The 26,666-nt window shown below is 36.1% G+C and overlaps 4 protein-coding genes across 4 annotated transcripts; 2 read left to right on the top strand and 2 right to left on the bottom strand.

The window, feature by feature from the left end:
• Positions 1 to 1,916: 1,916 nt before the first annotated feature.
• LOC18019865 (calcium-dependent protein kinase 32) lies at positions 1,917 to 5,107 on the bottom strand. The gene is made up of 8 exons (XM_006402805.2): positions 4,190 to 5,107; positions 3,776 to 3,899; positions 3,547 to 3,690; positions 3,265 to 3,417; positions 3,046 to 3,161; positions 2,778 to 2,945; positions 2,474 to 2,701; positions 1,917 to 2,383 (listed from the first exon to the last, which is right to left on the bottom strand). The coding sequence occupies exons 1-8, from the start codon at positions 4,703 to 4,705 to the stop codon at positions 2,228 to 2,230; spliced, it is 1,605 nt and encodes a 534-aa protein (XP_006402868.1). The 5' UTR covers positions 4,706 to 5,107; the 3' UTR covers positions 1,917 to 2,227.
• A 6,271-nt stretch (positions 5,108 to 11,378) lies between these two features.
• LOC18019864 (remorin 4.1) lies at positions 11,379 to 13,221 on the bottom strand. Its single transcript, XM_006402804.2, has 2 exons — positions 12,358 to 13,221; positions 11,379 to 11,761 (listed from the first exon to the last, which is right to left on the bottom strand). The coding sequence occupies exons 1-2, from the start codon at positions 13,039 to 13,041 to the stop codon at positions 11,561 to 11,563; spliced, it is 885 nt and encodes a 294-aa protein (XP_006402867.1). The 5' UTR covers positions 13,042 to 13,221; the 3' UTR covers positions 11,379 to 11,560.
• A 1,059-nt stretch (positions 13,222 to 14,280) lies between these two features.
• On the top strand, positions 14,281 to 16,203 carry LOC18019863. The gene is made up of 2 exons (XM_024157164.1): positions 14,281 to 14,973; positions 15,193 to 16,203. The coding sequence occupies exons 1-2, from the start codon at positions 14,281 to 14,283 to the stop codon at positions 16,201 to 16,203; spliced, it is 1,704 nt and encodes a 567-aa protein (XP_024012932.1).
• A 6,801-nt stretch (positions 16,204 to 23,004) lies between these two features.
• On the top strand, positions 23,005 to 25,875 carry LOC18019862 (guanylate kinase 2). Its single transcript, XM_006402802.2, has 11 exons — positions 23,005 to 23,316; positions 23,571 to 23,610; positions 23,704 to 23,817; positions 23,905 to 23,981; positions 24,074 to 24,203; positions 24,285 to 24,647; positions 24,734 to 24,855; positions 24,961 to 25,096; positions 25,177 to 25,222; positions 25,323 to 25,416; positions 25,507 to 25,875. Exons 2-11 carry the CDS (start codon positions 23,608 to 23,610, stop codon positions 25,589 to 25,591), a joined length of 1,170 nt encoding a protein of 389 aa, XP_006402865.1. The 5' UTR covers positions 23,005 to 23,316; positions 23,571 to 23,607; the 3' UTR covers positions 25,592 to 25,875.
• Positions 25,876 to 26,666: the final 791 nt, after the last annotated feature.

The following is a 26,666-nucleotide window of genomic DNA, read 5'->3' as shown; positions in this document are numbered from 1 at the left end:
TATTCATAATGTTTGTTATAAATATGTTGTTACCTCCCCTTGTAAACTAGTAGTTACACGAGTGAAATAAGAAGAACATCTCTTCTCTTCTCTCTCTACTCCTTCACTCATCGTCTTCTTCTTACCTCCACCACACAAAATAATACATATATATATACTCACCTATATAATATTATATAATATATAAAAAGACGAGTATTTTTTTCCAAAAACAACAAAAAAGAAAGGGACACAGGGGTCAAATAAAGTGGGTCAAGTTTTTATGTTTTTGCAATTAAACGGCGCAAGTAGGTCCCGGACACGTCAGCTCGAGTTCATCGATCAGTTTAGCATGTCATTGTCTCTATTCCTTTTTCACTTTCGAGTTTTTTTTTATCATTAGACATTAGGTGTGTGATACGATTATAAATTTTGTTGGCTGCATGTATTTCAATATTACCATTAATTATGATATTAATGTCGACTCATTTAATCATGATTAGTATCCTTCCAAAAGCATATTGATTGTTTTTCTACTACTAGTACTACAATACAAAGTCCACATCGGACATGTGCATCGTTCGTGGACCGTTCGTCCTCACACCTTTTGCATGATTGATGGTTTTAATAATTTGAATCAAATTCGGTAAAAGGCCACGTAAGTCTCCCGTGTCGATGAGACTACTACGACGTGGATATTCGTAAGACGTTTTAACCAAAAAGCAATGATCCGATCTTAAACTGCCCTTTTGTTCTGTGATTGTGATAAATATATAGAATAGAAGTGCAGTGATGGTATAAGAGGGCAATTTAACTCGGATCCACTTGATGTCACACCTCACAATCCTGAACAGTTGTAAACTCGGCTAGTAATAAAATGATTTAAAATCAGTGATTGGTACGTAACTAAAATCTATGTAACAAACAGTTTTTTTAACCGCTTAATTTAATGAAAAAAGAAGATGTTTCATGGAAAAAAATAAATTTGATTCAAAATTACTCCACTACTATTTGGAATAAGTATATATATATAGATAATATATATATATATATCTATATATTTTAATGGGGAATGTTGGGTTACTGGCTGGTTAGTTGTGGTTCAGAAAAAATAAAAATTTGATTGGTGGTGTTTGTATGCATGATGACAATAATATAGACGACATAAAATTTAGTGTACTTGTGTTGAGATTCGATATGGCGATAAGCAAATAAAAACATTTCTGTGTATTGGTCTGAATTTTTGTGGACTCAGCGATAAATGATTTGGGAAAAATGTCCAGGCCATATGATTTTTTCTTATGCATTTTTCTTATAAGAATTTTACGTATTTTTAAAGAGATCCTAACAAAAAAAACAAAAGTGAAGAGTGAAGACAGAAAGTCGTCCCTGAGATACCTTTTCTAATAAGAAAAAAAAAAAACTCGACCATGAAAAAGAAAAAGATCATGGATTTACATCGTGAAATTTGTAAAGCAAACTCTCATGGTTAAATTTTCCTGACTCATCTGCTTAACGAGTTTTGAAGATATCACTGAGGTTTGTAAAGTTCTTGATGATTATGCAACCGTACACTTTCTTCTCCATTTGTTATTTCACTCTAGACATAAACCACGTTTAAAAAACATTGAAAAACAAGTTTTATTCCTAAGTATCTTTCAATTTTTTTTTTCATATAGCATTAATGTAAATTTTAAAAGCAAATCGGGTTGATTTTACAAATTACACAATTTTCGATCAAAATACTTGAAGTTCTAACTTTCTTTGAAAAAATCACCAATATGGCAATGTTACATATAAACTTAAAAAACAAAAAGCAAAGATAAAGTAAAGAAGATTTCTATCATATGCGTATATAAAATCTGACTAATAGGGTAGAAATGATAAAAGGCTATCTTCTGGATTTCCCATAAACAAAAGAAAAAAAACAAATCCAATCTCTCATATAATGCTTAAATTGTTATAGAAAATTTGATGATGATCTTTTCCAGATACAATTATACAAAATATCTACACACAGGCACAGACCACACTCTTTTTCTCTCTTGATCCGTACACACTCGCTCTTTCAGCTAGAAAAATCAAACACACAATTCGTTACAGCTTATATGCCTACAAAAGCTTTAATCGTGGTGTAAGGAAAAAAAACCCAAAAAGATAAAAAAAAATAATAATAATAAAGAAATGAAGAAAGATTTGCATCTCTTTGATTCAATCTTCTAATGCCGAGTGACAGATTAAGCCTCTCTCATTTTGTATCGCCATTACCCTGCAACGACGCATCTTGCATCAGTTTGAGGCTGATACTGTTAAACCGTTCCCTCGAGTATTGCCTCGAAGCTTTTCTCCAATCTGTTCCCGTTTTCATCATCGTCGCAAACTCTTCGTAACTTATTCTTCCATCCTGCAAAAAGAAAGAATTTGACCATGTTTTAGTTGTTTCTCAGATTTTTGTCAATCAATAAAAGGAGTGAAAATGATGAGGCTAACCAACCTTATCGGTATCAACATCGCGAATAATGGCATCAACAACCTCTTCGCTTGTGCCAACTTCATCAGACAAAGCTTCCCTTAGCTCCTCTATTTCGATATATCCGTTATTGTTTTGATCAAAGAACGCAAACGCTTTCTTGAGATGCTCATCATTGCCCATTTTCCTGAGATGCACCGATATGGCAATGAACTCGTCACAGTCCAAGTATCCATCTTTATCGTTATCTCCCTGCAAAACAAGTGCATTGCGTTTATAGTACCTTCAAAGCTGGCATTTGTAAGTAATGATAAATAAAAAAGCTTACAGCGTCCATCAAAATTTGTAAATCGTCTTGGGGAATGGCATGACCAAGTTTCTGCAACCCAATTTTTAGCTCATCGATGTTAATCTTCCCTCTCTGGCTTGTGTCCATTATTTGGAACCCTTCTCTTATACCAGAAGCTTCTTCATCCGATAAATGCTCAGCAATAACCTACAGAGAAAATGTAAAAAGAAGAGTTAAAACTACTGCTTATGCTTTTAAGATTCCAAGAGCTATTTTTTCAGCAAGCTATAATATATATATATCTTACCCTGAGTGCTCGTTTCTTAAGCTTGTTCATGACGGTGAACTGCTTCAGCCTTGCTCTCACTGTTTCACCCAATGATACATTGGGAGCTGTCTTTGCGTTCTGTAGCCACGGATGATCTGCGCAAAAGTGAAGAAAAACCGATTATTACTCTTTCTCTATCTAAGATTCCATCTGACAAACATTAACAAATTGCTATCCTTGGAGAGTGTAAAAGTGTACCTAGCACTTGCTGAGCTGTAAGACGGCGCTTTTGGTCAGGATCAAGCATTTTCCTGATAAGGTCTTTTGCATTTTCGGAAACCTTGGGCCATGGGTCTCTTCTAAAGTCTACTACAGATCGAATAATAGCTTGTGCAACTCCTTGTTCAGTCTCTGTAAATGGTATAAACAAACAAAAGATAAGGTTCGTTATTCTTATGATCACTTCAAATATGTCCCCCTAAAGGAACATTTGCCATAGACGACCCAAGAAGAAAGAAATATAGACCGAAGAAAACTAACCTGCCCAGAAAGGCGGGACACCACAAAGCAGTATGTAAAGAATAACACCTGCGCTCCAAATGTCAACTTCTGGCCCGTAATTACGTTTTAGCACCTCGGGAGCCATGTAGTACGGACTACCAACGATTTCGTTAAACCTCTCGCCTGCAAAGCAAACAACAGTGTGGGTTAAGATTGTTGCCATTACCGCAAAGGAGTAGAGAACAGAAAAGCAAACAGAGCACAATACCTGGTTTAAAGAAAACAGAGAGACCGAAATCAATCGCCTTGAGAGGTGCAGTCTCTTTCTTATTTGCAAACAAGAAATTCTCGGGTTTTAGGTCCCTATGCATTACCCCATGCTTATGACACACCTACAGAGATCACGTGGAAACTCGTTTTAACTCAAGGCCAAGAGAGTTTAGATTTGCATAAATCCAAAACACACAAAATGTCAAGAAATGTTTTTTTTTTCTCTTTTAGTCTCTATGCAGCAAAAAAAGAGGTACTCTTCAAGCAATGCTACATTGCAACAATGTCCAAGAATCCAAAACTAGAACCAGCAGAAATGGCAGTACACGAGAGCTTAAACTGAGACAGAGAACAATGGCCGATTCTAGACAAAAATGACTCTAAATCCTATGCAAGAAAGCAAGAGACGAACCTGAACAACTTCCATGATGGTCTTAGTGACAGCAGCAGCAGCTCTCTCGGTGTAATGACCTCTGGCCACAATCCTATCAAACAATTCACCTCCTTCACAAAGCTCCATAACAAGATGCACCGCATGCTCATCCTCGTAAGTCTCCTTCAAGGTGACGACATTTGGATGCTCAGGCATATGCCTCATGATCTCAACTTCTCTCCTAACATCCTCTATATCCACAGCCGTCCTCAGCTTCTTCTTCAGGATCGATTTACAGGCCAAAACGTCGCCGTTTTCTTTGTCTGTACAAAGGTAGGTGACACCGAATTCTCCACGGCCTAGCTCTCGACCCAGCGTGTATTTCTGCTCGATCTCGCGACCTGTTGGATCGTTGAGCACGATTAGCTTAAGAGCTCCTCCGCCTCCGTGGTGAAGACCGTAATCGATCGAGAATGGGTTTTGCTTCTTCCTTCCTTTTTTCGGCTTATTATCGTTCTGAGCCAACGATCCCGCCGTTCCACAACAATTACCCATGATTTCTATCAATTTGACTGATCAAATCGAAATTCGAATAAGAACCCAAATCAAATCCGCCGCAGCTTGAGAGGAAGACGAAGCTTAGGCACAGATTCACGACAGAATTCCAGGAAAATGGGAAAGATCAAAGGATGGTACTTGGAAAAGAAATGTCGAAAGGGCACGGATATATATGAGAAGAAGACGAAGAAGACGAAGATGATAAAGGTGGGTGGAAATTCAACGCGTGAAATCGAAGAAGATGGATCGAATTAACGTCAAAATTATTTTCTTTCAAATTGTTCGATGTTTTTGTTCTGAAAAATACAAATAAAGAAAAAATTAGGGAAAATTACAGAGAGATGAAGGAAGGTCAAATGAATCTTCCCTCCCTAATCTCTCTTCTCCAGCTCTTTGATTGTTTTTCGATTTCTGTATTTTTTTGTTTAATTTTTTTTTCCTCATTCTTTCTTTACTATAATTTTATTTTTAGGACTATTTTCCTATTCTATTCTTCTAATAATGCGAAATCAAATGCCTTATTCATTTTGTACCCTCAGCTTTACGAGAAATTACAACACTTCTCTGGCAACAAGTAGCTTTAAACTAAACAACCTGAGAATGGTGTTTACGTCATTTCGTTAATAGAAAATAGTCAAAATGCACAGTAAACAGATAAAAATAAGAGCGCGAGTCTGTGTCACGTTCTAAGCTTCGAATCCTGAAACATTAAAGGGTAAAACTGTAAAACAAAAAATAAAAAGAGCGACCTTTATTTTTGGGATTTTTGTGCTCCTCTTTTTTTATTTTATTAAAGGTCAAACTCGGCGATTTTGACTCTTTTCCCATTTCGTCGGACGCAACTAACAATATTTTATTTATTGCCTGGTCCCAACCAACAATACAATTGAAAAAATGCCAAATTGCATATATTAACTAGAATTTAATTTTGCTTTTGGAATTGTGGACATTCATGATTATTGTGTTAAACACACCAACCAAATTTGTTTTCTAGTAGTAAGCTCTATTTGATAGTTAATAATTATATGATGATATGGGAATTTCATTATTACAAGAAGAAGAAAAAAATGTATAAAACGTTTTTAATAAGGGAAATAATTATTAAAACTTACTTATAAGTTATACTATACAACAAACGAATATATAAAAGAGCAAAGTCAATGGAGTAGGAAACAAGAAAGCGAGAGGAATAAGACTTTGTCAAATGTGTTAGATTTTATTTGAGAGCCAAAGCTCGATGATGATATGAACCTTCCTTAATCCTTACATCGTTACAAGATTGTTTTTGCTAATCCTAGATTCCTAGTTCCTACCCAGTCAATGAATTGTTCAATTTGTTTTCTTACAAAAACATTGAAAAAGGACAGTCGTCCTATTAATAATAATTAGGCATTAAACTGAGAGATTTATACTCTGTTCTCTAAAACTCTTTGATCATTAGTTGATTGCTAAAGACTGAGTCTTCTTATAATCAATTATTTACTTGAAACAAATGAAAGAAAAATCAGAACGAAAATGTAAGACTTTAACATAGATAGGCTCTCTCTAACCATAGAAAAAAAAACATAGAAAGGCTCTTTAGGCCCATTAATCTATTATGGTAGAGGCCCAGATGAGCAAAAAATACAGATGATCGAAAAGGAGTACATCATGTATTTTCACATGTCATACGAAACTTTTATTTTTCTTTTTATCGATCTCGTAGTTGACTGTAGTATTACAACAACAAAAAAATGTTCATACACAAACTCGAGAGTGCTGACAGGTAAATTCAAAACCAGGCAACTCAAAGTTGGATGAAATCCCCAAACTTGTATGCTCTAGTAATGGACTGACACTTTCTTAGCTCACAACATATTATGAGAATCTAATCTCATATATTAGGAAATACTATCTCCTCAATTACTTCTCTATAGCTGTACATATCGTTGATTGATATCTCTTGTAATTAGGCATTTAAGAGTGTAGCTTCCTTTTTAAGACTTGTACTTGTATATATTTCTGTTTCCATGGCTTGTCAATACACACAACTTTCAGTCTCTTTTTGTTCATGGTATCAGAGCCATCACGACAAATAAAACAAAATGAATGACCAAGTTAACAATGGTGAGACTGTGAGGAATGAAGCAACTGCTGATGTCGTGAAAAACAACTCGGCATATCAGCTTTCTGCAACTGAAAACCCCGGAGGAATCATTGCTCAAGTGCAGTTCACCGGTGATAACTTTGACGAATGGGCGCAAGCAATTCGATCTGCCTTGCGAGTGAAGAAAAAATTCGGCTATGTCGATGGGACAGTGTTGAAGCCGAAGGAAGATGCACCGGAGTATGAAGATTGGATGTCGGTCAACTCTATGGTGGCGCTGTGGATCCTTAACACCATTGAACCAAAGGTGCGAAGGACTCTCGGTAACAAAGACGATCCAAAAGATTTGTGGCAGGAAATCAAATATCGATTTTCTGAAGGAAACGGGCCAAGGATCCAGGAAATCAAAGCAGAATTGGCAAACTGTCGTCAACAAGGCATGAGCCTTATTGATTACTTTGGTAAATTACAGATTCTGTGGGAAGATCTGTTAAACTATGATCAGGCACCGACTTGTCATTGCGGTGGTTGTACTTGTGATTTGCGAGGTCAATTGGAGAAGAAACGTGAAGATAATAAGGTGCACCAATTTCTTCTTGGTCTCGACGATGCGGTCTTTGGAGGTCTCCGTAGCACAATCATAAGCACTGAGCCATTTCCAAACTTGAATCAAGTCTATTCTAAGGTGAAATCGGTGGAGCGTGTTCGTACGGTATTACGAAACCGAGAAGAACAAGGAGTACAAGCTGCAGCTTTTGCTGTACAATTTTCTCGACCTACTGATGCGGTGGAAGACAAAAGCAAGCTCCTTTGCTCCCATTGCAAACGCCGTGGACATATCAAGGAGAACTGTTTTGAAATCATTGGCCATCCTCCATGGTGGGGAGAAAGGGGAGGGAAATCTGCTCGCGGTCGAGGATGTGGTGGAGCCGTGCGTGCCAACGCAGCTTGCGTACTCGGATCTGAAGGGCAAAGTAGTGAAGCTGCGAGAAACGGATTCACTGGCCTGAACAATGATCAGTGGAAAACACTGATTCAACTTCTAGAGGATCAGAAAAAGGGACCAGAACCGCCTAAACGGTAAGCCTGATTCTCTCGACTGGGTTCTTGATACAGGGGCTTCCAATCATATGACAGGTTGCTCAGATTTTTTTAGTGAAGTGACAACGATTTTGCCATGTAAAATTGGTCTTCCTGATGATCATGAAACTACATCAGATAAGAAAGGGACGGTTGTCTTTGATAACAGCTTTTCTCTTCAGAACGTGTTGTTGGTTCCAAAGTTGCGGTGTAATCTCATATCTGTATCACAACTCGTAAAGGACTGCGATTGTGTGATGCAAGTTGCTAACATCGGGTGTGTGTTACAGGACCGTACAACGAGGACGTTGATTGGAGCGGGTGAATTACGAGACGGTCTCTATTTCTTCCGACGCGTAGGAGTTTTTAATGCTTTTCGTACGAATAAAGACGGAGCCGAGGATATGTGGCATCAACGGCTAGGACACCCGTCGAATAGAGTTTTTGATTTGCTTCCAGTTCTTAGTAAAAGAGTTTCTGATTTTTCATCTTGCGATGTATGTTTGCGAGCTAAACAAACTCGTGATATGTTTCATTCAAGTTCTAATAAAGCGTCGAGGATTTTTGAATTGATACATTTGGATGTATGGGGACCATATCGCGTAGCAAGTACCTGCGATACACACTACTTTTTGACAATAGTTGATGATTTTTCTCGAGGAACATGGGTGTATTTGATGCATGATAAAGCACAAGTACGCAAAATTGTTCAAAACTTTATGCAACGGTTTTGAGGCAATTTGATCAGAAAATAAAGAGGATTAGAAGCGACAATGGAACTGAGTTTCTGTGTATGAGCGACTTGTTTATTGAACAAGGAATAGTTCATGAAACGTCGTGTGTCGGAACGCCGCAGCAAAACGGCCGAGCAGAGAGAAAGCATCGTCATCTCTTAAATGTGGCGAGAGCTCTTCTTTTCCAAGCAAATTTGCCTGTGAAATTTTGGGGTGAAAGTGTATTAACGGCAGCATATATCATCAATCGCACACCGACTCAGTTATTACAAGGAAAGACACCATATGAGCTCCTCTAAGGGTCTGAACCAGAGTATGATAATTTGAAGGTCTTTGGCTGTCTTGCTTATGCACATAATCAACGACGCGGTGGTGATACATTTGCATCTCGCAGTAGGAAATGTCTCTTTGTCGGGTATCCATTCGGAAAGAAAGGTTGGACTCTTTTTGATCTTAAAACAGAGCAAATATTTGTTTCTCGTGATGTTGTTTTTGTGGAAGATGTATTTCCATCTTTTCTGGAAAATCGAGAAGCTCCACAAGTTAATGTAGAGCTTGATAGTGATTGGGTTTTGGAAGCACCACGGATTGGTCCAAATGTGCAAACTGCAGTTTCGACTTCTGAACATGGAGCCGCCATTGTTGGTGAAGAACCGATGGAACCTGCAACAAATATTTCAGAGGTTGGGCCAGAAACAATAATAAATCCAACTGCAGATAATGGGCCTGAAGTCAGCCCAACAAATATTACATTGGATCCAGGCCCTAATGAAACACATTACGTCATTGAATCTTCATCCTCCGAAGTCAGGGAGGGTTCTGTAAGAACAGCCGACGAAGCTATCACAGAACTTGGTCGCGGAAAGCGCCAAAAACAAAAATCGATCAAATTGAGAGATTTTGTGGTTCGAACAGTGCAAGCTGGTCCTATATTGCCACCAACAACTTGTGCTTTTCCGATTTCAGATGTTGTAACCTGCAAGCAATTCTCCCCACAACATCGTGCTTTTCTTGCGGCGATTACATCTGGAGTTGAACCCACCACATTCAAAGAAGCAATTCGCGATAAGCGATGGAATTCAGCAATGGGATCAGAAATGAATGCTCATGAAATCAACGGGACATGGGATGTTACCGAATTGCCGCCAGGTGAGAAAGCCTTGGGATCTAAATGGGTTTATCGAATTAAATACCTGGCAGATGGCACCATTGAGCGCTATAAAGCGCGACTTGTTGTTCTTGGAAATAATCAAAAGGAAGGGGAAGATTATACAGAGACATTTGCACCGGTGGTCAAGATGACAACAGTTCGAGCTACACTTAAGGTTGTGGCTGCTCGCGGCTGGTCCTTGCACCAAATGGACGTGCATAATGCCTTCTTACACAGTGATTTAACAGAAGAAATTTATATGAAACCGCCTCCTGGATTTCGTGCAGCCAATGACAACCTTGTATGTCGACTCCACAAATCATTATACGGTCTCCGCCAAGCACTGCGATGCTGGTTTGAGAAGCTGCAAACGGCTTTAATCAAGTATGGTTTCACTCAATCATATCGTGATTACTCTTTGTTTACATTACATAAGGGAACAGTTCGGATATACGTTCTTGTTTACGTGGATGACTTAGTAATCACGGGGAATTGCTTGGATGCAATTGGAAAATTTAAAGAGTATTTAAGTACTTGCTTCCATATGAAGGATCTTGGAGCACTTAAATACTTTTTAGGCATTGAAGTGGCACGAAGGAAAGATGGAATTTTCTTAAATCAAAGAAAGTACACATTGGATATTATAGAAGAAACTGGTCTCTTGGGCTGTAAACCTGCAGCATTTCCTATGGAACAACAACATCGGCTTGCTCTCACCGATAGTCCACTACTTTCAGATCCTGAACGGTATCGCCGCTTCGTGGGATGGCTGATATATCTTCTTGCAACACGACCAGACCTGACTTACTCAGTCCATATATTGTCGCAGTTCATGCAGAAACCGACACAAGCGCATTGGGAAGCAGCTTTACGCGTCGTCCGTTATTTGAAAGGCTCACCTGGGCAAGGCATCCTTTTGAGCTCAGATGATGATCTTACACTTAAGGGATGGTGCGATTCAGATTGGGCAGGTTGCCCTCTGACTAGAAGATCATTAACAGGCTGGTTTGTCTCTCTTGGTAACTCACCACTTTCATGGAAAACGAAGAAACAAGACGTAGTGTCTATGTCTACCGCGGAAGCAGAATATAGAAGCATGTCGCTAACACTGCGTGAACTACAATGGTTGAAAGGATTGTTACAAGACTTGGGCGTTAATCATGATGCTCCTATTGACCTCTACTGTGACAGCGAAGCCGCATTACACATCGCAGCGAATCCGGTGTTTCACGAACGCACTAAACACGTAGAAATTGATTGCCATAAGGTTCGTGATGCAACTAAAGCAAATATCATACGACCCTGTTTTGTACATTCGTCATCTCAATTAGCCGATGTGTTCATAAAGGCACTTGGAAGAAGAGAATTTGAAGGAATCATTGGCAAGTTGGGCATCCTCAATCCACATGCTCCAACTTGAGGGAGGGTATTATGAGAATCTAATCTCATATATTAGGAAATACTATCTCCTCAATTACTTCTCTATAACTGTACATATCGTTAATTGATATCTCTTGTAATTAGGCATTTAAGAGCGTAGCTTCCTTTTCAAAACTTGTACTTGTATATATTTCTGTCTCCATGGCTTGTCAATACACACAACTTTCAGTCTCTTTTTGTTCACAACAATTTCTTACTTTTTTTTGTGGTATGGAAGAAAACATACAATTTACAGTACCTTTATAGCTATTACATTCTATATACATTGATTTCCAAAAGAAGATGTCCGTTTGTAGCATATATAACCCACATGAAAAATTTGGAGAAAATATGATGTAATGAAAAGTAGCTAGGCTTTATAGCTAGGAGATAGAGAAGAAGGAGCGTTTGGCCGGAGGTCGTCCAACGGCTCTCATGAGATTAGAGACTTCAAGAACCCTAGCAACCTCCGTCCCTCTTTTCGCTTCCGCCGTCGCTCTCCTCTCCTCCGCCTTCCTCTGAGCTTTTGCCACTTTGTTTTGTGTTTTCTCCATCGCCTTTGCTCTCCTTTCTTCTAATTTCCTCTGGATCCGATCGTCATCATCAACATTAAATCACATTACATATATATATATACCATTGTAATTGATGAAGAGCTAATTGATTAAGAAGATTTAAGACGTTTTATTTCTATGTAGTATTACTAACGTTCCAACTCCACTAAACTCTAACATCATCATGCATTAGAAGCTAAATATAAAGCTAATAATGCCTTATATATAGTACCTTATTTTTAAAAATAAACTAACTCTATAGTACAGCGCGACCAATTTACTTTCGGCCTATTATACTTGTCTTGATGTGCTTGCGTTTCCTTTTGTTTTTATGTTTATATATATATGCTGTAAGAGTGTTTTTATACTTCAAGCGATCGATTCCACCAGCAAAAACAAATTTTAATAGCAAATTAACTTAAACAGCAAATAGAAAGAATAAGATTTTATTTATCTTTGTGTTTAATCTTGCAAAAATGCATGTTTTCTAACGACAACAAAAAAACGAACAAAATGTTTTATTTCAATTTAAGAAAAGATTTTTTCCGAGTCTGAAACAATATATAGGTCCATATATATATCGTCTATGTCAGCTCATTATACATAATGGGATATAAATAACTAACCTCGATTTTCTTCATCCAAGAGTTAGCTTTATGGACTTGCTCATTCAACCAACCGTTAATAACGGCGTCTTGTCTCTTAAACCTATTATTAATCTTTGCCACTTTCGCCGTTTGCCACGCCGTTATCTTCGCATCCACCTCCTCCCTCTTCACCCTCTGCACCGACGCAGTCGTCACCATCCGATTCTGACCACCTGACGACGTCGTCGACACAATATTATTCTCCGAACCGGCCGTCCGGTTATCGTAACCATCCGGTACGATCGCCCACGGATTCGTATCTTCCTCAGGCACCTGATTATGATGTTGATCACCACCACCACCACCAACGTCGTCGTTTTCACCGATCCTAGCCAGCTCGTTTATGACGTCACGATGGTTATTTCCGTTGTTGTTGTTGTTGTCCATGGAAGAGCCGGCGATGACTAGAGCGTTGAACTCTCTGCTTACGGTGGTGAAATTCTCGCCGGAAGAAGAAGCTCCGTCGCTAAAATTCATCGACCTCGACGGAGACAAGTGTCCTCCTCCCCTTTGTTGTTGTAGCCGTGGAAGCTCCGTCGTCGTCATCGCGTGAATATCTCTCACGACTGGCTCCGCCGGCGGCGTCGCGTCCCGGCGATCGGAAACATCCGTATTCGTGGTGGTGATCTCCGTTGACCTCTCTTGACCATACAAAGTCAACATCAGAGTTGTAGCTAGTAGTGGTATTACTCGACTGTGTAATTAGAAAGCTGAGCTCTCTGATTATAATTAAACGATGGGAAGAGAAGAAACAAGGTAGGGATAAATAATCAATGATTATGACTTAATTATTTGGGTGACGAATTAATTAAAAGTTTGTTATACATGCGAGGTAAAATCATTACAAGTGTATTTCCATGAAAGCTACGTTCGTCTTGTAAATAAGCGACTTACATTTTTCTATTCATGAAGACGTGTTCTCTTAAAGATATTTTAGCAAGAGAGTGATTAATTTATAAGGTGGAAATTAAATACTAGCTTAATAAAACCCAATGGTAACACTTGTAACCTCAATTCGGTGTAATGTTTTTTTTTTTTCCTATTCAACGTCAGAGATCTTAAATATTATGAAACTTTCACAATACAATAAAAAAACAAAAAATCTTTCTTTGTGTCTTTTGAAAAAGAAAAAGAAATAATAAATAGTCGTAGTGAAAGGAGTGTCGGCAAGAGAGGACCCACCACGAAAAATGATAATGCCTGTGGACCAAGCCACGGACTAATACGTATCTTCTTGTAACAAAAGTTATCTACGTGGCGTCAAAAGAGTGGTAACGCGTTCCCGCCAAAATAAGCTACCCACATCAGCTTCATGAATGTGCGTGGAGATCCCACTAGGCACATGCCACGTATTAGATTTTAATTCAAATTATACATGTCTTATTCTCATTACTCACTACTAAATTACTAATTACTGTATATGTTTTTGACAAAATCTTCTTACAATCATATTGTTTTCTTGTGATATTCTCAACCATTGACCAACAAAATTAATATACTATTTTATAAAGAGTTAAGAGTAATGCTACTCAAATAGCTTCTAGGTGAAAGCAAGAAAGATATTTAAACTTAGATTGATACAAAGTTTTTTTATAAATATAGTAGATTAATACAATGTTTCGAGAAAAAATGATTGATACAATGCAGAATTAATCGTAGCAAAGAAGAAAGTCATGTCAATAAAATATGTTTCCGCAGAGCCCCCTAACAAACAAAACAGCCACGTATCAAATACCACGCGCCATACCACACGCCCCTAAAAAGCGATCTTCAAAGAGACAACCTAAATTTTTCATTCGATTTTCTCAACGAATCTGCCGTTACGGATTGTTGCGCTCTTTTAATCTCGTTCTTCGCCTGTGAACTACTTCATAATACTTCCTCCATCATCTCCTTCCCATTATGGATTTACAGAACCCAGATTCGTCAAGTTTACTTAAAAATTCAGATGAGTTTTCTGGTCATGCCGCTGCAATTGGAGATAGCTCCGGCGAAAAACCCTCTGACTCTCTGGACCCCCGCTGGCCCTACCTGAATCGTTGGACTGCGACCACTATATCCAGCTCTCCACCCTCAATCGCTACTCGTCCTGCTGTCCAACGATTGCTTCCTCCACCGTCTCATCTTTCCCTTGCGAGCCCAGTTGCGTCTTTGGTTAATCCTCTTCAATCGACAGGCTTGGCGGTCGTCTGTTGTGCCGAAAAATTGTTGAACGAAGGGAACCAATCAACGATTCTGACGGAGCAAGCTCCTGCTACTCTGGGTAAGGAAGTTGCTGGTGAAGAACTCCTCAACCATTGTCCCATTCAATCTCCTGCTTTAAAAGGTGCATGGGCTAAAAAGCTAAACTTCTCAATTGCATCGTCATCTCATCAAGCTCCTCCAATTTCCAGAGAAATGTGGCATACTCTTTCTGTCTCAAAGCCTAGTAGAAAGCAGCAGGCTCGTGAACAACAGGTTTTTTCTAATCCAAAACCAAAACCAGCGGCTGTAGAAGATCCTATTCGGTTTCCCTGGACAGCAAAAATGAATCCAACAACAAGGAATCTCTACAGGGCAACTGAGCCAGAATATCTAGAAGATGGGACTCTTAAGGTAACAATTCCTCAACATGTCTTGTTACAAGGATTAGAGAACCAGATAGAGTATGTTCTTGGTCAATTCTATAGATGCTCTCCTCCGTCAGGTGGATTAATATTTTCTGTCTTCAACAAGTTATGGGGAAGAAATTGCAGAATAACCATTAGGAAGCTTGGTGAATCAAATTACTTATTCCATATACCAGATGAATCCACTAGGATTTGGGTTCTCCAGCGAGCACTATGGCATGTTGATGATTGCCTAATGTTTGTAGCTTCTTGGACCCCAGAGGCTTCCCTTGCTATTCCTGAGATTAAAACCATTCCGGTTTGGGTAACCTTAAAGAACATACCCAATATTTTATATTCTACCCCGGGAATAAGTCATATTGCTTCGGGTTTAGGTGCTCCCATGGCAACTCACAAGCCTCGGTTGGATCCCATTCTCATGGGTGAAGCAAAAATCTTGGTTGAAGTTGAGTTGAGTAAAGCTTTTCCATCCCGAATAGCTGCTGATGATTTAAATGGGGTTATTTCAATGGTTGATGTGGAATATGCATGGTTGCCTTCTAAATGCAGCAGGTGTGGCCAATTGGGACACAAAGTTAAGTGTTGCTTACAAGAGGAAAACGGCCCAAGGGTTGTTGATAATACAACTAAAGAAACTGTGTTGATGGTTGACATGGACGTGGCTGGAGCTTCCAATTCTGTCCCGATCTCTGCTCAAAACCACTCTAACTCAGCTCCTGCCATTAGTATTGAGATACCTGCTACTAACAACTTCACCGTTGATTTAGTTAAAGCTTCCATCATAGAAGATATCATTCTGGTATCTACAGCTTCGACAATTGTGAATGCGACTGTCCTCACAGCATATCAAACCTCTCCTTCAGCTACCAACAATAATGTCATTGAGTCTTCTTTTTTGGAGGCTGCTCGTTCTTTGTACTCCACTGTTACCACTAATGCTCAAGCAAAACCTACTGTCGAGAAGGAAAGTATGAGAATAGTAGTGCCTGATTTGGGTTCTAATAAGTTTGCTTCTCTGATTTCTCCGGAAGAAGAAAAAGACTTGTCGGATTCAGACAAAGAAATGGACTCGATGGATCTCATGACTCCTTCGGGGAAGAGAATTCTTCGAGAAAGACCAGTGAAGCCATCAGCAAAGGCTAAAGAGATGAATTGGCAATCCACAGGTCGTGGACGTGGAAACCGAGGACGTGGAAACCGAGGCAGTCGCAGCTAATTTTCTTGTTAATCTAAGCACGAAAGTCAATCGAAGCGGAAGATTCGATTGTATCTGGTTCATTTTATGTACCCCTCACTTTTTCTCTTCTTTTAACCTACTTTTTAAAAACTGTATGATTTCGGTCATAGTTGTAAGGGTTTTTTTTAATTAAAAGTTGGTTACCTTAAAAAAAAAAAATATATATGTTTCTGCAACAAGTTGATAAAAACTCGAGTATCCAAAAAGGGACTAAGGTAAAGTATGTCGCCGATTGATTCCGTACGGTATGGAATGATTCGTCGAACCACGCATCGATTATAGTTTTTGGGACAAGGGTTGCAATTTGTAGAAGTCGGGTTTTTAGATTGCTATAAAATGCAAAAGCTACTAAAATGTTTGTTATATATATATAAGGCGTAAGGGATTACTAAAACAATTGGGCCGAGGTAAGCTACTTACTTAGTAACGCATTTTCAGCAGAGCCCAAACAACTGACCCATATCATATCATATATTATATGGGTTGACATACCATAGAATGAAATTGACGGATACCAATAAAAATTAGGAAGGTTAGAAACTTGTCAACGTAACAATAAAATAAAATCAAATGCTTGAACCCAACGTTGGAAACACGTTAACGTAGCATCCATAAAGAGACCAAGTCCTACTCCACGACGTTGTCTTGTACATTCATCTAATACTAACAGTGTATATTTTGGTGGAACCATCTGTATCGATTCTGTTTGACTTGCTTACAAAAAAAAAAAAAAAATGATGCTCAAACCACTTTTGCAAAAGAGTCGGCACATATATTTAAACTTTGAAAAATAAAAAAATACACTACATTTTTCAAAAACTTATATAAAAAGATTTTAAAAAAGTCTAACTATTCAAAAGTAAATACTGCCCAATTCACTGGATTTTTTAATTATTTTCAACAAATCTAAGCATTCCGTAAATTAATTGTAGATATTTACCTTACTCTTTATTCAACCGAATTATATCATCTTAAATCAGTTGGGTTTTTTGGCACTATTTATAAACATCTTTTTCTTTTTTTCTTGTGTTTTTCTTTCAAATGATTACCAACATTCTCCATGTTCTTGGAGATTGATATAGGCCTAATTACTTCCTTTGATTTTAGGTGACGCAAGACTTCGACTACATGTTAATTTTATCCAGATTTGGCAGTTTGGTTTGTGCCTATTGTGTGTTTATTCCACTATTTCCCGATAATTCGAGCTCCGGTTAGGTACGGACTTTGGCTACGACGCACTAGTACATGTACAATTTTAAATAGACTTCATCTTCTTCTTCTTTTTTTCGTGGACTTCATCAGCTACTCTATTCAAAAAAGATTTTGGTCAAACCTAGTTTTGCAATTAAGCATCCTGCTTCAATACCACATATTCTTTAGATTTCTGTGTATATTTGTTTATAGAAAAAAGCTAAGTTATAGCTGCTGCAAGTTCTTGGTGTAATTCTCATTTTGCTGTTTAGTAAATTTTAAAACATTACCAACTATTTTTGTCTACGTTACTACGTAATTGAAATCTCAGTTTAAATATAAGTTCGGTAATTTGTATTAGAGATATCGTATTTTATCCTATAAAATTCTTTTAACAAAAAAGTAAAAAATATCGCAGCCGTTGGAGCTTGAGTCTGTCTGACCAAACTTGTTTGACACGCCACATATGATATAGCCGACGGGTTTCACACGTCTTGGCTTATATATTGATTCCAAAAGTGTTTAATGATCGATCATGAATAAAATTCTATACCCAAATGGTCATAGTGGACTCGTCTTTGAACAAAGTATCGGAATAACGAAAAAGAGAATGTTAAAATACAAAAAGAAGGATGAGGACAAATTTTGTTTTGATGTCCTTATCCACTTTCCAACATTCAAAATTGGAGCATTGACTGTTTAATTGGTCAAAATGAAGTTTGAATGGAAGATTGAATTTTGGGGGACAAAATCTCATGTTTCTAACCAATCCCATATGACCTTTGTCTAACTTTATTGGTCCAATTTCACATTAATGTAAAAAAAGTAAATATCAACCTCTTCTCTACGTTAACTCGCTATAATCCTTTTTTTTTAATTCGTCTAAAACTCTTTTAAATCCTACCGTTTTTGGCTTATCTTCCAAAAAAGCTGCTTTAAATCAGATTCATGATTTACCTATAAAAGTTTTGAATAGAGAAAATGATTGTATCAACCATCTTCGTCCTTTATGACGATGCGATAACTAAACTAAGTGACCGTATCGTCTAAACTGTGAAAAACCTAACTCTTAGAACTGCATGATTCATGGATCAATTTTTTTTTTCAACCCGAAATTCTGAATAGTGGATATATCGACGAAAATATCTGCATTAAAAATACCAACTCGCTATAAGAAAATTGGGATAAGTGGTGTGACTATTGACTGATTTCTTTGTTAGTTTGTAATATATACACCTACTAGAATACTTTCCAGCAAACGATATTTTTTCCCCACATTTGCATCAAAATGGTAAAAACACTTTTAAATAGCTAATTTCTTTCAGATAAAAACCTTAAATGGCTCATTTTCTCAAATAAAAACACTTTTAAAGCCCCTTCATAAGATTTCATCAATTAAGTATGAAAATCCTAAGAAAATAAGCCATATTTATAGTTTTATACCAAATAGTCTGTGCTCAAGGATACAGCTAGCAGCCTAGCACAACTAATTAATCATATTATCTGTCGCTAGTCTCATCTCTAAAACTTCGGTGATCTAATGCAAATTTGGTTTACTTACGATTAAGTTTTACTCTCTACTCAAATTTTTCTTTATATTTTTCATGTTTTTATATATATTCTGGCGAAGAATAAAATCTCTTTGTATAGGAAAAAAAAGTCAAATTTGTAGGAAAAAAAGTCCAAATCCATTCTGGCGTATTACATTACATACAGTTGACGTAAACTCTATAATGGTGCAGTCTCAGACTCTCAATGAGAATTTTCCACAAATCGATTATGTTAGTTTTTTATTATTATTTTAGTTTTCTTTACATGATTAAAGTAAAAGAGAAACGTCAAAAAAAAAGTTAAAGAGAAACGTAAAAAAATAGAAAAAAATCTATTATATAAAGAGTGAATTGTGTCTCACAAGTTTGACATATCAGCTCTTCTCCTTATGACACATCAGCTTTCAATTTATTATGAAAAAAATTTTAACACCAATATTAATTTTGTTTTTAATCCCAAAAATAAAAAAAGAAAGAAATATCCATTTTTTGTCATTAGCACTCACTATTATCTCATTAATCTCATTCCTAAAAGTTAGAAAGATGAAATAAGATGGTTATCACGGTGATAGTTTTTAAATTTAGTTATCACGGTGATAATTTTTATAAAGATAGTAAACTTCATCTAATGAAATAACTTGGTAAAACTGAAATGATTAATTTGCTGTGAATTATTTACTATCTTTATAATTGTAATCTCTTAACAAAATAGAGATCTGAGTTATTTCCTAACTAAATAATTATTTACGAACTAAAATAGAGAATCAAAAATAAACTATTTAAAGCTCTATTAAAATTCTTTTCTTCTAATTATATGATTATGTTTAAACATAACCAGTTGAAATGATTGATAAACATTTTGTATTTTTAAAGTTGAAAATGTTACAACTACAATTACGAATGTAACTATGTAAGTAACCATTTTGGGAACAAACTTTAATACAATTAAAATTTACAGATATCTTACTATATTTTCATGTATTGTATAGTCTTTCCAGAACAATTTTATAATTGTAGGGTTTAAAATTTTAATATTTTTTTTTAATTCAAATGTTTCTTCGTCTAAAGTCATTGATTTGAGCTTATTATATGCTAATTTTCAGTACCTAAATTTTCTACTTCTACAGAAATCATCCCAACAAGTGAAAAGATGTCAAGAAAATAGAAATGTGCGACCAAAGCCTAGAAAATATTTTAAAATCATGCAAGTCTTCTTACCTGATAGCATATTGTAATGGAACTATAGAATCATAAGACGTCATTTTGAGAAAACTTGGGCTGATGGTTTTTGAATCTGAACTCAACTGCATCAATAAGACCGGTGCTGCGCTTATTGAAAGTGTGAAGATTGTGATTCAAAACCAGGCGGAGATGCTTAAAGTTGACATGTTTCTGATTCCCACAAGAGTATTGGTGGCTCTTTAGGCAAAAAAATCAAGGATGGAGAGTTCCATTTGTTGTTTAGAGGAGACAATGCTAATATTATCTGTTACTTGACACTCAAGTTGGTAAAGTTTCACTCTTTTATCGTTTGTAAAGACTGCCCCAAAGTAGACGGCAATGCGTACTAAATTGAAGGTTATTCCATCTTTTTTTCCATGAATAACAGAGTAGAATTTGCGATGATATCACCACACCAACGGTAGTTTCTGTGTAGTTCAATGCACAGAATCAGAAGGATACAAAGAGTTGCTTGTGTTTATACATATGTGGTGAAGATTGTGTGGTCTACGGAAAATTTGATTCTAGAAAAATTAAAAGAGAAAACTGCAGCATATACTAGCTATTAATAAGGTACTTCGTTATCTCCATTCTCATAATTTTTTTTTTTGCTGCATTTTTAAAATTTGTGTAAAGAGAAAAATAGAAGAAGTAAATGGCAAAGAGAGAGTCAAAACTTACAGATAATACACCAAGGAGATGGCTAACAAAAAGAATGAGAGAGCGAAGGATATTGCTCTCTCCTCTAGGATGTACAAGAAGTTTTTTTGTATAGGTTTTGATTTTATTAAGAAAAAAATAATTAAAGAATTTAAGTTCTTATAATTATAATTAGAGTAAACGAAAAGTGTTTTACATTAAAAAAAATCAAGTAAAAGAGAGTAAAAAAACTATTATGGAAAGTTTATCAAAAGATTGAATAAACAGAATCACTCAGAAAAGAGAAGAAAAAGTTATAACAAATCACATTACTCTAAATAGTAAAAACATTTTGTCACTTATCGAATAACTAATCCTCTATCTCGAATTAGGTTGAATTTGTTAAAGTATATTTCCTACCAATCAAAAATTAACTCCTAAACACTAAATATATATGAAATTTATCTTATTATATTAAACACAACTTAAAAAATTTAAATAATATACAAACCTGCGTGTACACGCGGGTCTTCACTTAGTCTTATATACAAAAAATGACCAACTCTCTCCATATGAGTGACACCTCAGCATTTTAAAGTTAATATAGAAATGACATGTGTTAATTTTTAATTTAAAGTTATAATTTTTTTAAAAATTAATCAATAAATTTTCATATTAAATTTTTAACCATTCTTATATATAAAGATGACCAACTCTCTCCATATGAGTGACACCTCAGCATTTTAAAATTAATATAGAGATGACATGTGTTAATTTTTAATTTAAAATTATAATTTTTAATTTAAAGTTACAATTTTTAAAGAAAATTAATCACTAAATTTTCATATTAAATTTTTAACCATTCAAAGAAAACGAAAAGTTTTTTTTTATTAATTGATTCTTAATTAACATTTATGTCAATATTAAACAAGAATTTATGTTATAATTAATTAAAATATTAATGATTTTTTGTATAAAACTTTTGATTTGTTAATAATAAGAAAAGATTTTTTATTAATTAATTTTCAAATAACATTTATGTAAATATTAAACAAGAATTTACGTTATAATTAATTAAAAATATTAATGGTTTTTTGATGTAAGACTTTAATTTTTAATGATATTATATTTAAAATTGATTGATTTAAAATAATATAGTAATTGATGATTATGTTTTTTTTAGAAAAATAAAAAAATTATAAATTGGAAATAATTGAAATAAAACCCGCACATACGTGCCGGTATTCACCTAGTACCAAATTAAATTTAAGCTGTAATAAAAACATTTAAATTAGCAGCATATACGGTACAATGATGGCTAGCTAGTACACGTGACTTATAGAGACAAATCAAAATTAATTATGTTTAGACCATAATTATTGTAGTGCGTCAAAATTATAAAAAGAACTTTTAAAAAAGAAAAAGTTGTTGTCTTTCCGTGAAGTTAGCACCACTTAAGACTGAATTTATTCACAATCAATACGTATAGTACAGTATATATATACATAGTTGACACAGATTTTAGGATACAGTACTAGTATTAAATACCCTTTCCCTATTTATAACGGATGTGTTTAAGAAAATACTGAATTTTCGATAGAGATATCGGTTTTCTGTCCCCTATAAAAAATTTGTGTGATAATATTCCATATCTTTACCTATTAGTTAGAGTAATAATTGTATAATAGATTTTGTTAAAGTTATTTTTTTATTTTCTTAAACCTAAATATAAATTTATGAATATCTTATAAATTGAATATAAAATGTGAAATTTCTTTTTTTCTTTTGAACTTCAGATGTGAATTTTCTTTATATAATAATTCGAAGAAATTTTTTGGATTATGCTGTGTCATTGGTTCAATATTAACACTACTATTTTTAAATTATTCCACAAAAACGTCAAAATAATAATTATTGCTTCAGTGATGTGTAATCTAACTGGCTTCATTGAGTACTGATAATTTAATTTTAGCTTAACAAAACAAATTTACTTTATTTTTTTCAATTATGTTTCAACCCGTAGACAATTTTGTTTTCATCCCCCATCCAACTAAAATTTTTAATTTTTTAAGGTCTTCACCAAACTTCTTTTTATCATAATTAAAACTTTAATTAAATATTATTATCTCCATAATTTATATTTAATTTTGTATATTAAAGAAGGGCCTCCGAGATTTCCTAGAGGTAACTTTCCTCACACCGTCACGGCCGCTTGTCTCCAAGTTGTCTTGGGACTCGTCGACGATGCACAGATACATATAACATATATATATTCTTCGCGTAGCCGAACGAGAAAATTCCAGAGAAATATCGATTGCCAAAAAACTGAATCTTGTTGTTGTAAAAAGCAGCTAAAACTTGTTTCTCAATTCTCTCGTCTGCCCCTTTTTAATAATTTGCCGATATAAATACACATCCTCTCGTCTGCTTTAGCCAATTCGATCCAAAAGCGTTCGTCTTTTCTCAGCGTTTTCCGGTGTTCATATTCGAGGTAAGAGAATGGGTTTTGATTTCTTTTGTTTTAAAGGTGGTTTTGTTTTGTTAGTTTTCATTGTTCTATGCTGAGATCTGTGTTTACGTTTTCAAAGTTTTATGTTTTATTTTGATGAATCTGCATTTGGGTTTTTGACTGTTTATGCAGAAAACACGAAAAAGGTCTAACCTTTTTAATTTGAGATTTAGAGAAATGTTATTTTGTCGTTTGTTTGTTTTGATCTCTTATTTTGTGATTGTGCCATTGCTCAGGCTGAGTTGTGTCTTCTTGGAAGCATAGAAAACCTCTATGGTGAGCCTCTTTTGGCGCGATTCACTTCGTTGCTCATCTTTGTTCATAGATTTCTCACATTTTTTTGGGATGATTTTGATTTATTGTTAATAGGGAGAAGCACCAGCTTTCTTTGTGGATCATCTGGAGAATGGACACACCAATGGGTTTGGTGTAAAATCCGAACCTAAAAACAGAGATACATCAGTCCAAATTGGGGATCGATCCGTAAGCCTCTCAATTTTTGATGTTTTATAATGTGAAACTGTTGTTGTTTCTTCGCCCTTGGTTTGATCTTGAGGTTTATCTTTGCAGTATGTGATTGGTGGAAGTCATGAAGGGAACCCATTGTTCCTTGGAGTTCAGATTTATGACAATATCACTAACAAGTGGTGTGTGTTCATTGATGATATTTTGATCAATTAGTTTCTTCCATTAGTTTGGAATCTTAAGGATTTGAAGTCAATTTTTTGGTGTGTTTCAGGTCGAGTCCTACTGTTCTTGGAACGGGCCCTAAACCCTGCAAGGGTTACTCTGCCATTGTTCTTAAACAAGGCCGGATTTTGGTTATAAAAAAAGGTTCAGCTTCTGATGACTCTATATGGTTCCTCGAGGTTAGTATTTCGAGATATCAATGTTGCTAGCATTGAATTTTGGGGTTTTTTTTATTCTAATATGTTTGAACATTGATATAGGTGGATAGTCCTTTTGTCCGGGAACAAAGGAAATTGTTAGGAAAAGAGGTTGTTGCTTGGAGTAAAGGAGTGAGAGGAAATGCAGAGAAGCCTATTGTTATAAGCGGTCCTTCTGGAGTTGGAAAAGGAACGCTTATATCGATGCTTATGAAAGAGTTTCCTTCAATGTTTGGGTTCTCTGTGAGCCACACAACTCGATCTCCGAGGTGTATGGAGAAGAACGGTGTTCATTACCATTTCACTGATAAAACTGTTATGGAGAAAGAAATCAAAGACGGGAAGTTTCTTGAGTTTGCTTCTGTTCATGGTAATCTATACGGAACCAGCATTGAATCCGTTGAGGTTGTAACAGATTCAGGAAAGGTAATAAAAAGATAATCTTTTGTGTCATCTCTCTTTCATATCTTTTGATCTTTAGAGTGATCAATTTGTATTTGTGGTGTGTATAGAGATGCATTCTTGACATTGATGTTCAAGGAGCGAGGTCTGTGAAGGCGAGCTCTCTTGATGCGATATTTATATTCGTTTGTCCTCCATCAATGAAGGAACTTGAAGATCGGCTTCGTGCCCGGTAAAAATCAGACTTTTTACCAAATGAGTTGTTATTTCTTCCAGATCTTTCATTGTAAAGTTCAAGGAGATTATCCTCAAATTTCAAATGCTGAAAAAAAAACAGAGGAACCGAAACAGAGGAGCAGATCCAAAAGCGGCTTAGAAACGCTGAAGCAGAAATCAAAGCAGGGAAATCCTCAGGCATTTTTGGTCATATTCTGTATAATGACAACCTCGAGGAATGCTACAAGAACCTTAAGGTGACTTAACCCGCCTTTTGTTTTGAAAAAAATCCTCTGAAAGCACTTCGATGATAAACAACTTCATCACTCTGTTTCAGAATCTCCTGGGGATAAATGACGACGCTCCTGTGAATGGCGTCGAAGGTAATAAAATCCAAACCGAAGAGTAGACACAATGTATGCGAATTACGTAGGAGGGTAAGTTTAATGGTTTTTGTTTGTGTGTGATTGTTTGATCAAGCAGTAGAAGGGATCAATCTTCCAAAGGAGCACGCAGTAACAAAGATGGAAGATAAAATCTTGATTCAAGAAACGGGAGAAGCGACCAAGAACGACATGTAAAACTGATTAATGTTCTTGTTTTTCCTTCCTATCCAGATGATGATCTATCTATACAGTTTTCTAATGAACCGTCTTTTGGTGAGCAGGATCGTGTTGGATTTATCTTCAATTAACGGGGGAGCACCGGGAAGAACAAGAGGGATCGTTCTGGACTCGGTGAAGTCCAGTTAACAAAAGTGTCATTATCCTTCATCCGCTGAAAGCTAAAGAGGGAGACATTTTAGATGATGATGACGATGAACATTGCTCGTTGTTTTTTTTTGACTGAAAAGAGTTAAGGCTTTTTCGCGGTTGAAAGGTAGTGTTATGCGTTCACTAGATAGGCACTGATGATGATGATGATTATGGTTACTATGATTATGATGTTTCAAAAAAAGACATGATCTCTTTTGAGAGGTGATGGAATAAGATTTTTTTGTTCCTTTTACTGGTAAAAAGATTTTGTTTAATATGAATCATGAAAGAATCTATTCTTTTGGTATTATTAGGACGTAAAAAGTATCAAAAAGGTTGAAATCGATGCAATGTTTTTTCTTGAGATTCCCCACAACTCGAATAGCGGAATAGGGCAGACAAAGAAAATTAATTTCGAACTTGGGGATATAAATGAGATTGATCCCACAAAACAGTGTTTAGTATTCGTACATGTCTCGAGATTTTCTTGGACAAAAGGATGACAGTTAGTGCCAGTTTACAGTTGAAAATGAGCCAATGAAGTAAAAGCAAAGCATCTCAATAAGAGAAGAAGAAGACAAAGTTATTAAAAAAAAGAGAGCAACTTGTGGGACTTTGGAATTAACTCGAAAGATTGCAACTTGCATAGATTCGTGGGTCCAAAAGTCGGTGACAGTGTAATTGAAGGAAGGTTCGTTGTAGCCTACCAGAGTGTTACTTTACTTGAAGAAGACGACGATGGTCCATCTCTCCCTCTCACTCTCATATCCTGCTCCACCACACACTTGTCAAGTGACACTGTAATCTTTAATACCAAATAGACGCGCGTGGCTCTCACACGCAGTTCACGTATCTTTCTGGGGCCAACCCCAATCATACCACGGCAACAGAGTGACAGAGGCCTCTGTATAACGCTTTGGATTCAGCAATTCCCTGATTGGGCCAGACCACAGAGGAGAAGAAAATATTGGGTACAAAGAAAGCCTAATAAGGAATTTCAGGCCCAACTAAGCTGGAATCCTTTCGCTGAGCTGAATACGAAAGCAAGCAGTAGTTGTTGTGTGGAGGTCGA

The sequence above is a fragment of the Eutrema salsugineum genome, unplaced genomic scaffold (assembly GCF_000478725.1).
Source record: "Eutrema salsugineum unplaced genomic scaffold, Eutsalg1_0 scaffold_19, whole genome shotgun sequence".
Lineage (NCBI taxonomy): Eukaryota > Viridiplantae > Streptophyta > Magnoliopsida > Brassicales > Brassicaceae > Eutrema > Eutrema salsugineum.
This window is presented reverse-complemented; position numbering and strand designations above follow the sequence as displayed.

Excerpts from the sequence above, each read along its gene's own strand:
- LOC18019865 (XM_006402805.2), bottom strand. The coding sequence starts at position 4,705 with ATGGGTAATTGTTGTGGAACGGCGGGATCGTTGGCTCAGAACGATAAT. Across the intron at positions 3,900-4,189 it reads CCATCATGGAAGTTGTTCAG|GTGTGTCATAAGCATGGGGT; the intron begins GTTCGTCTCTTG and ends TGATCTCTGTAG. Across the intron at positions 3,691-3,775 it reads CTCTGTTTTCTTTAAACCAG|GCGAGAGGTTTAACGAAATC; the intron begins GTATTGTGCTCT and ends TTTGCTTTGCAG.
- LOC18019864 (XM_006402804.2), bottom strand. The coding sequence starts at position 13,041 with ATGTTGACTTTGTATGGTCAAGAGAGGTCAACGGAGATCACCACCACG. Across the intron at positions 11,762-12,357 it reads CTTGGATGAAGAAAATCGAG|AGGAAATTAGAAGAAAGGAG; the intron begins GTTAGTTATTTA and ends GATCGGATCCAG.
- LOC18019863 (XM_024157164.1), top strand. The coding sequence starts at position 14,281 with ATGGATTTACAGAACCCAGATTCGTCAAGTTTACTTAAAAATTCAGAT. Across the intron at positions 14,974-15,192 it reads TAGAAGATGGGACTCTTAAG|CGAGCACTATGGCATGTTGA; the intron begins GTAACAATTCCT and ends TGGGTTCTCCAG.
- LOC18019862 (XM_006402802.2), top strand. Across the intron at positions 24,204-24,284 it reads ACTCTATATGGTTCCTCGAG|GTGGATAGTCCTTTTGTCCG; the intron begins GTTAGTATTTCG and ends ACATTGATATAG. Across the intron at positions 25,097-25,176 it reads AATGCTACAAGAACCTTAAG|AATCTCCTGGGGATAAATGA; the intron begins GTGACTTAACCC and ends ACTCTGTTTCAG.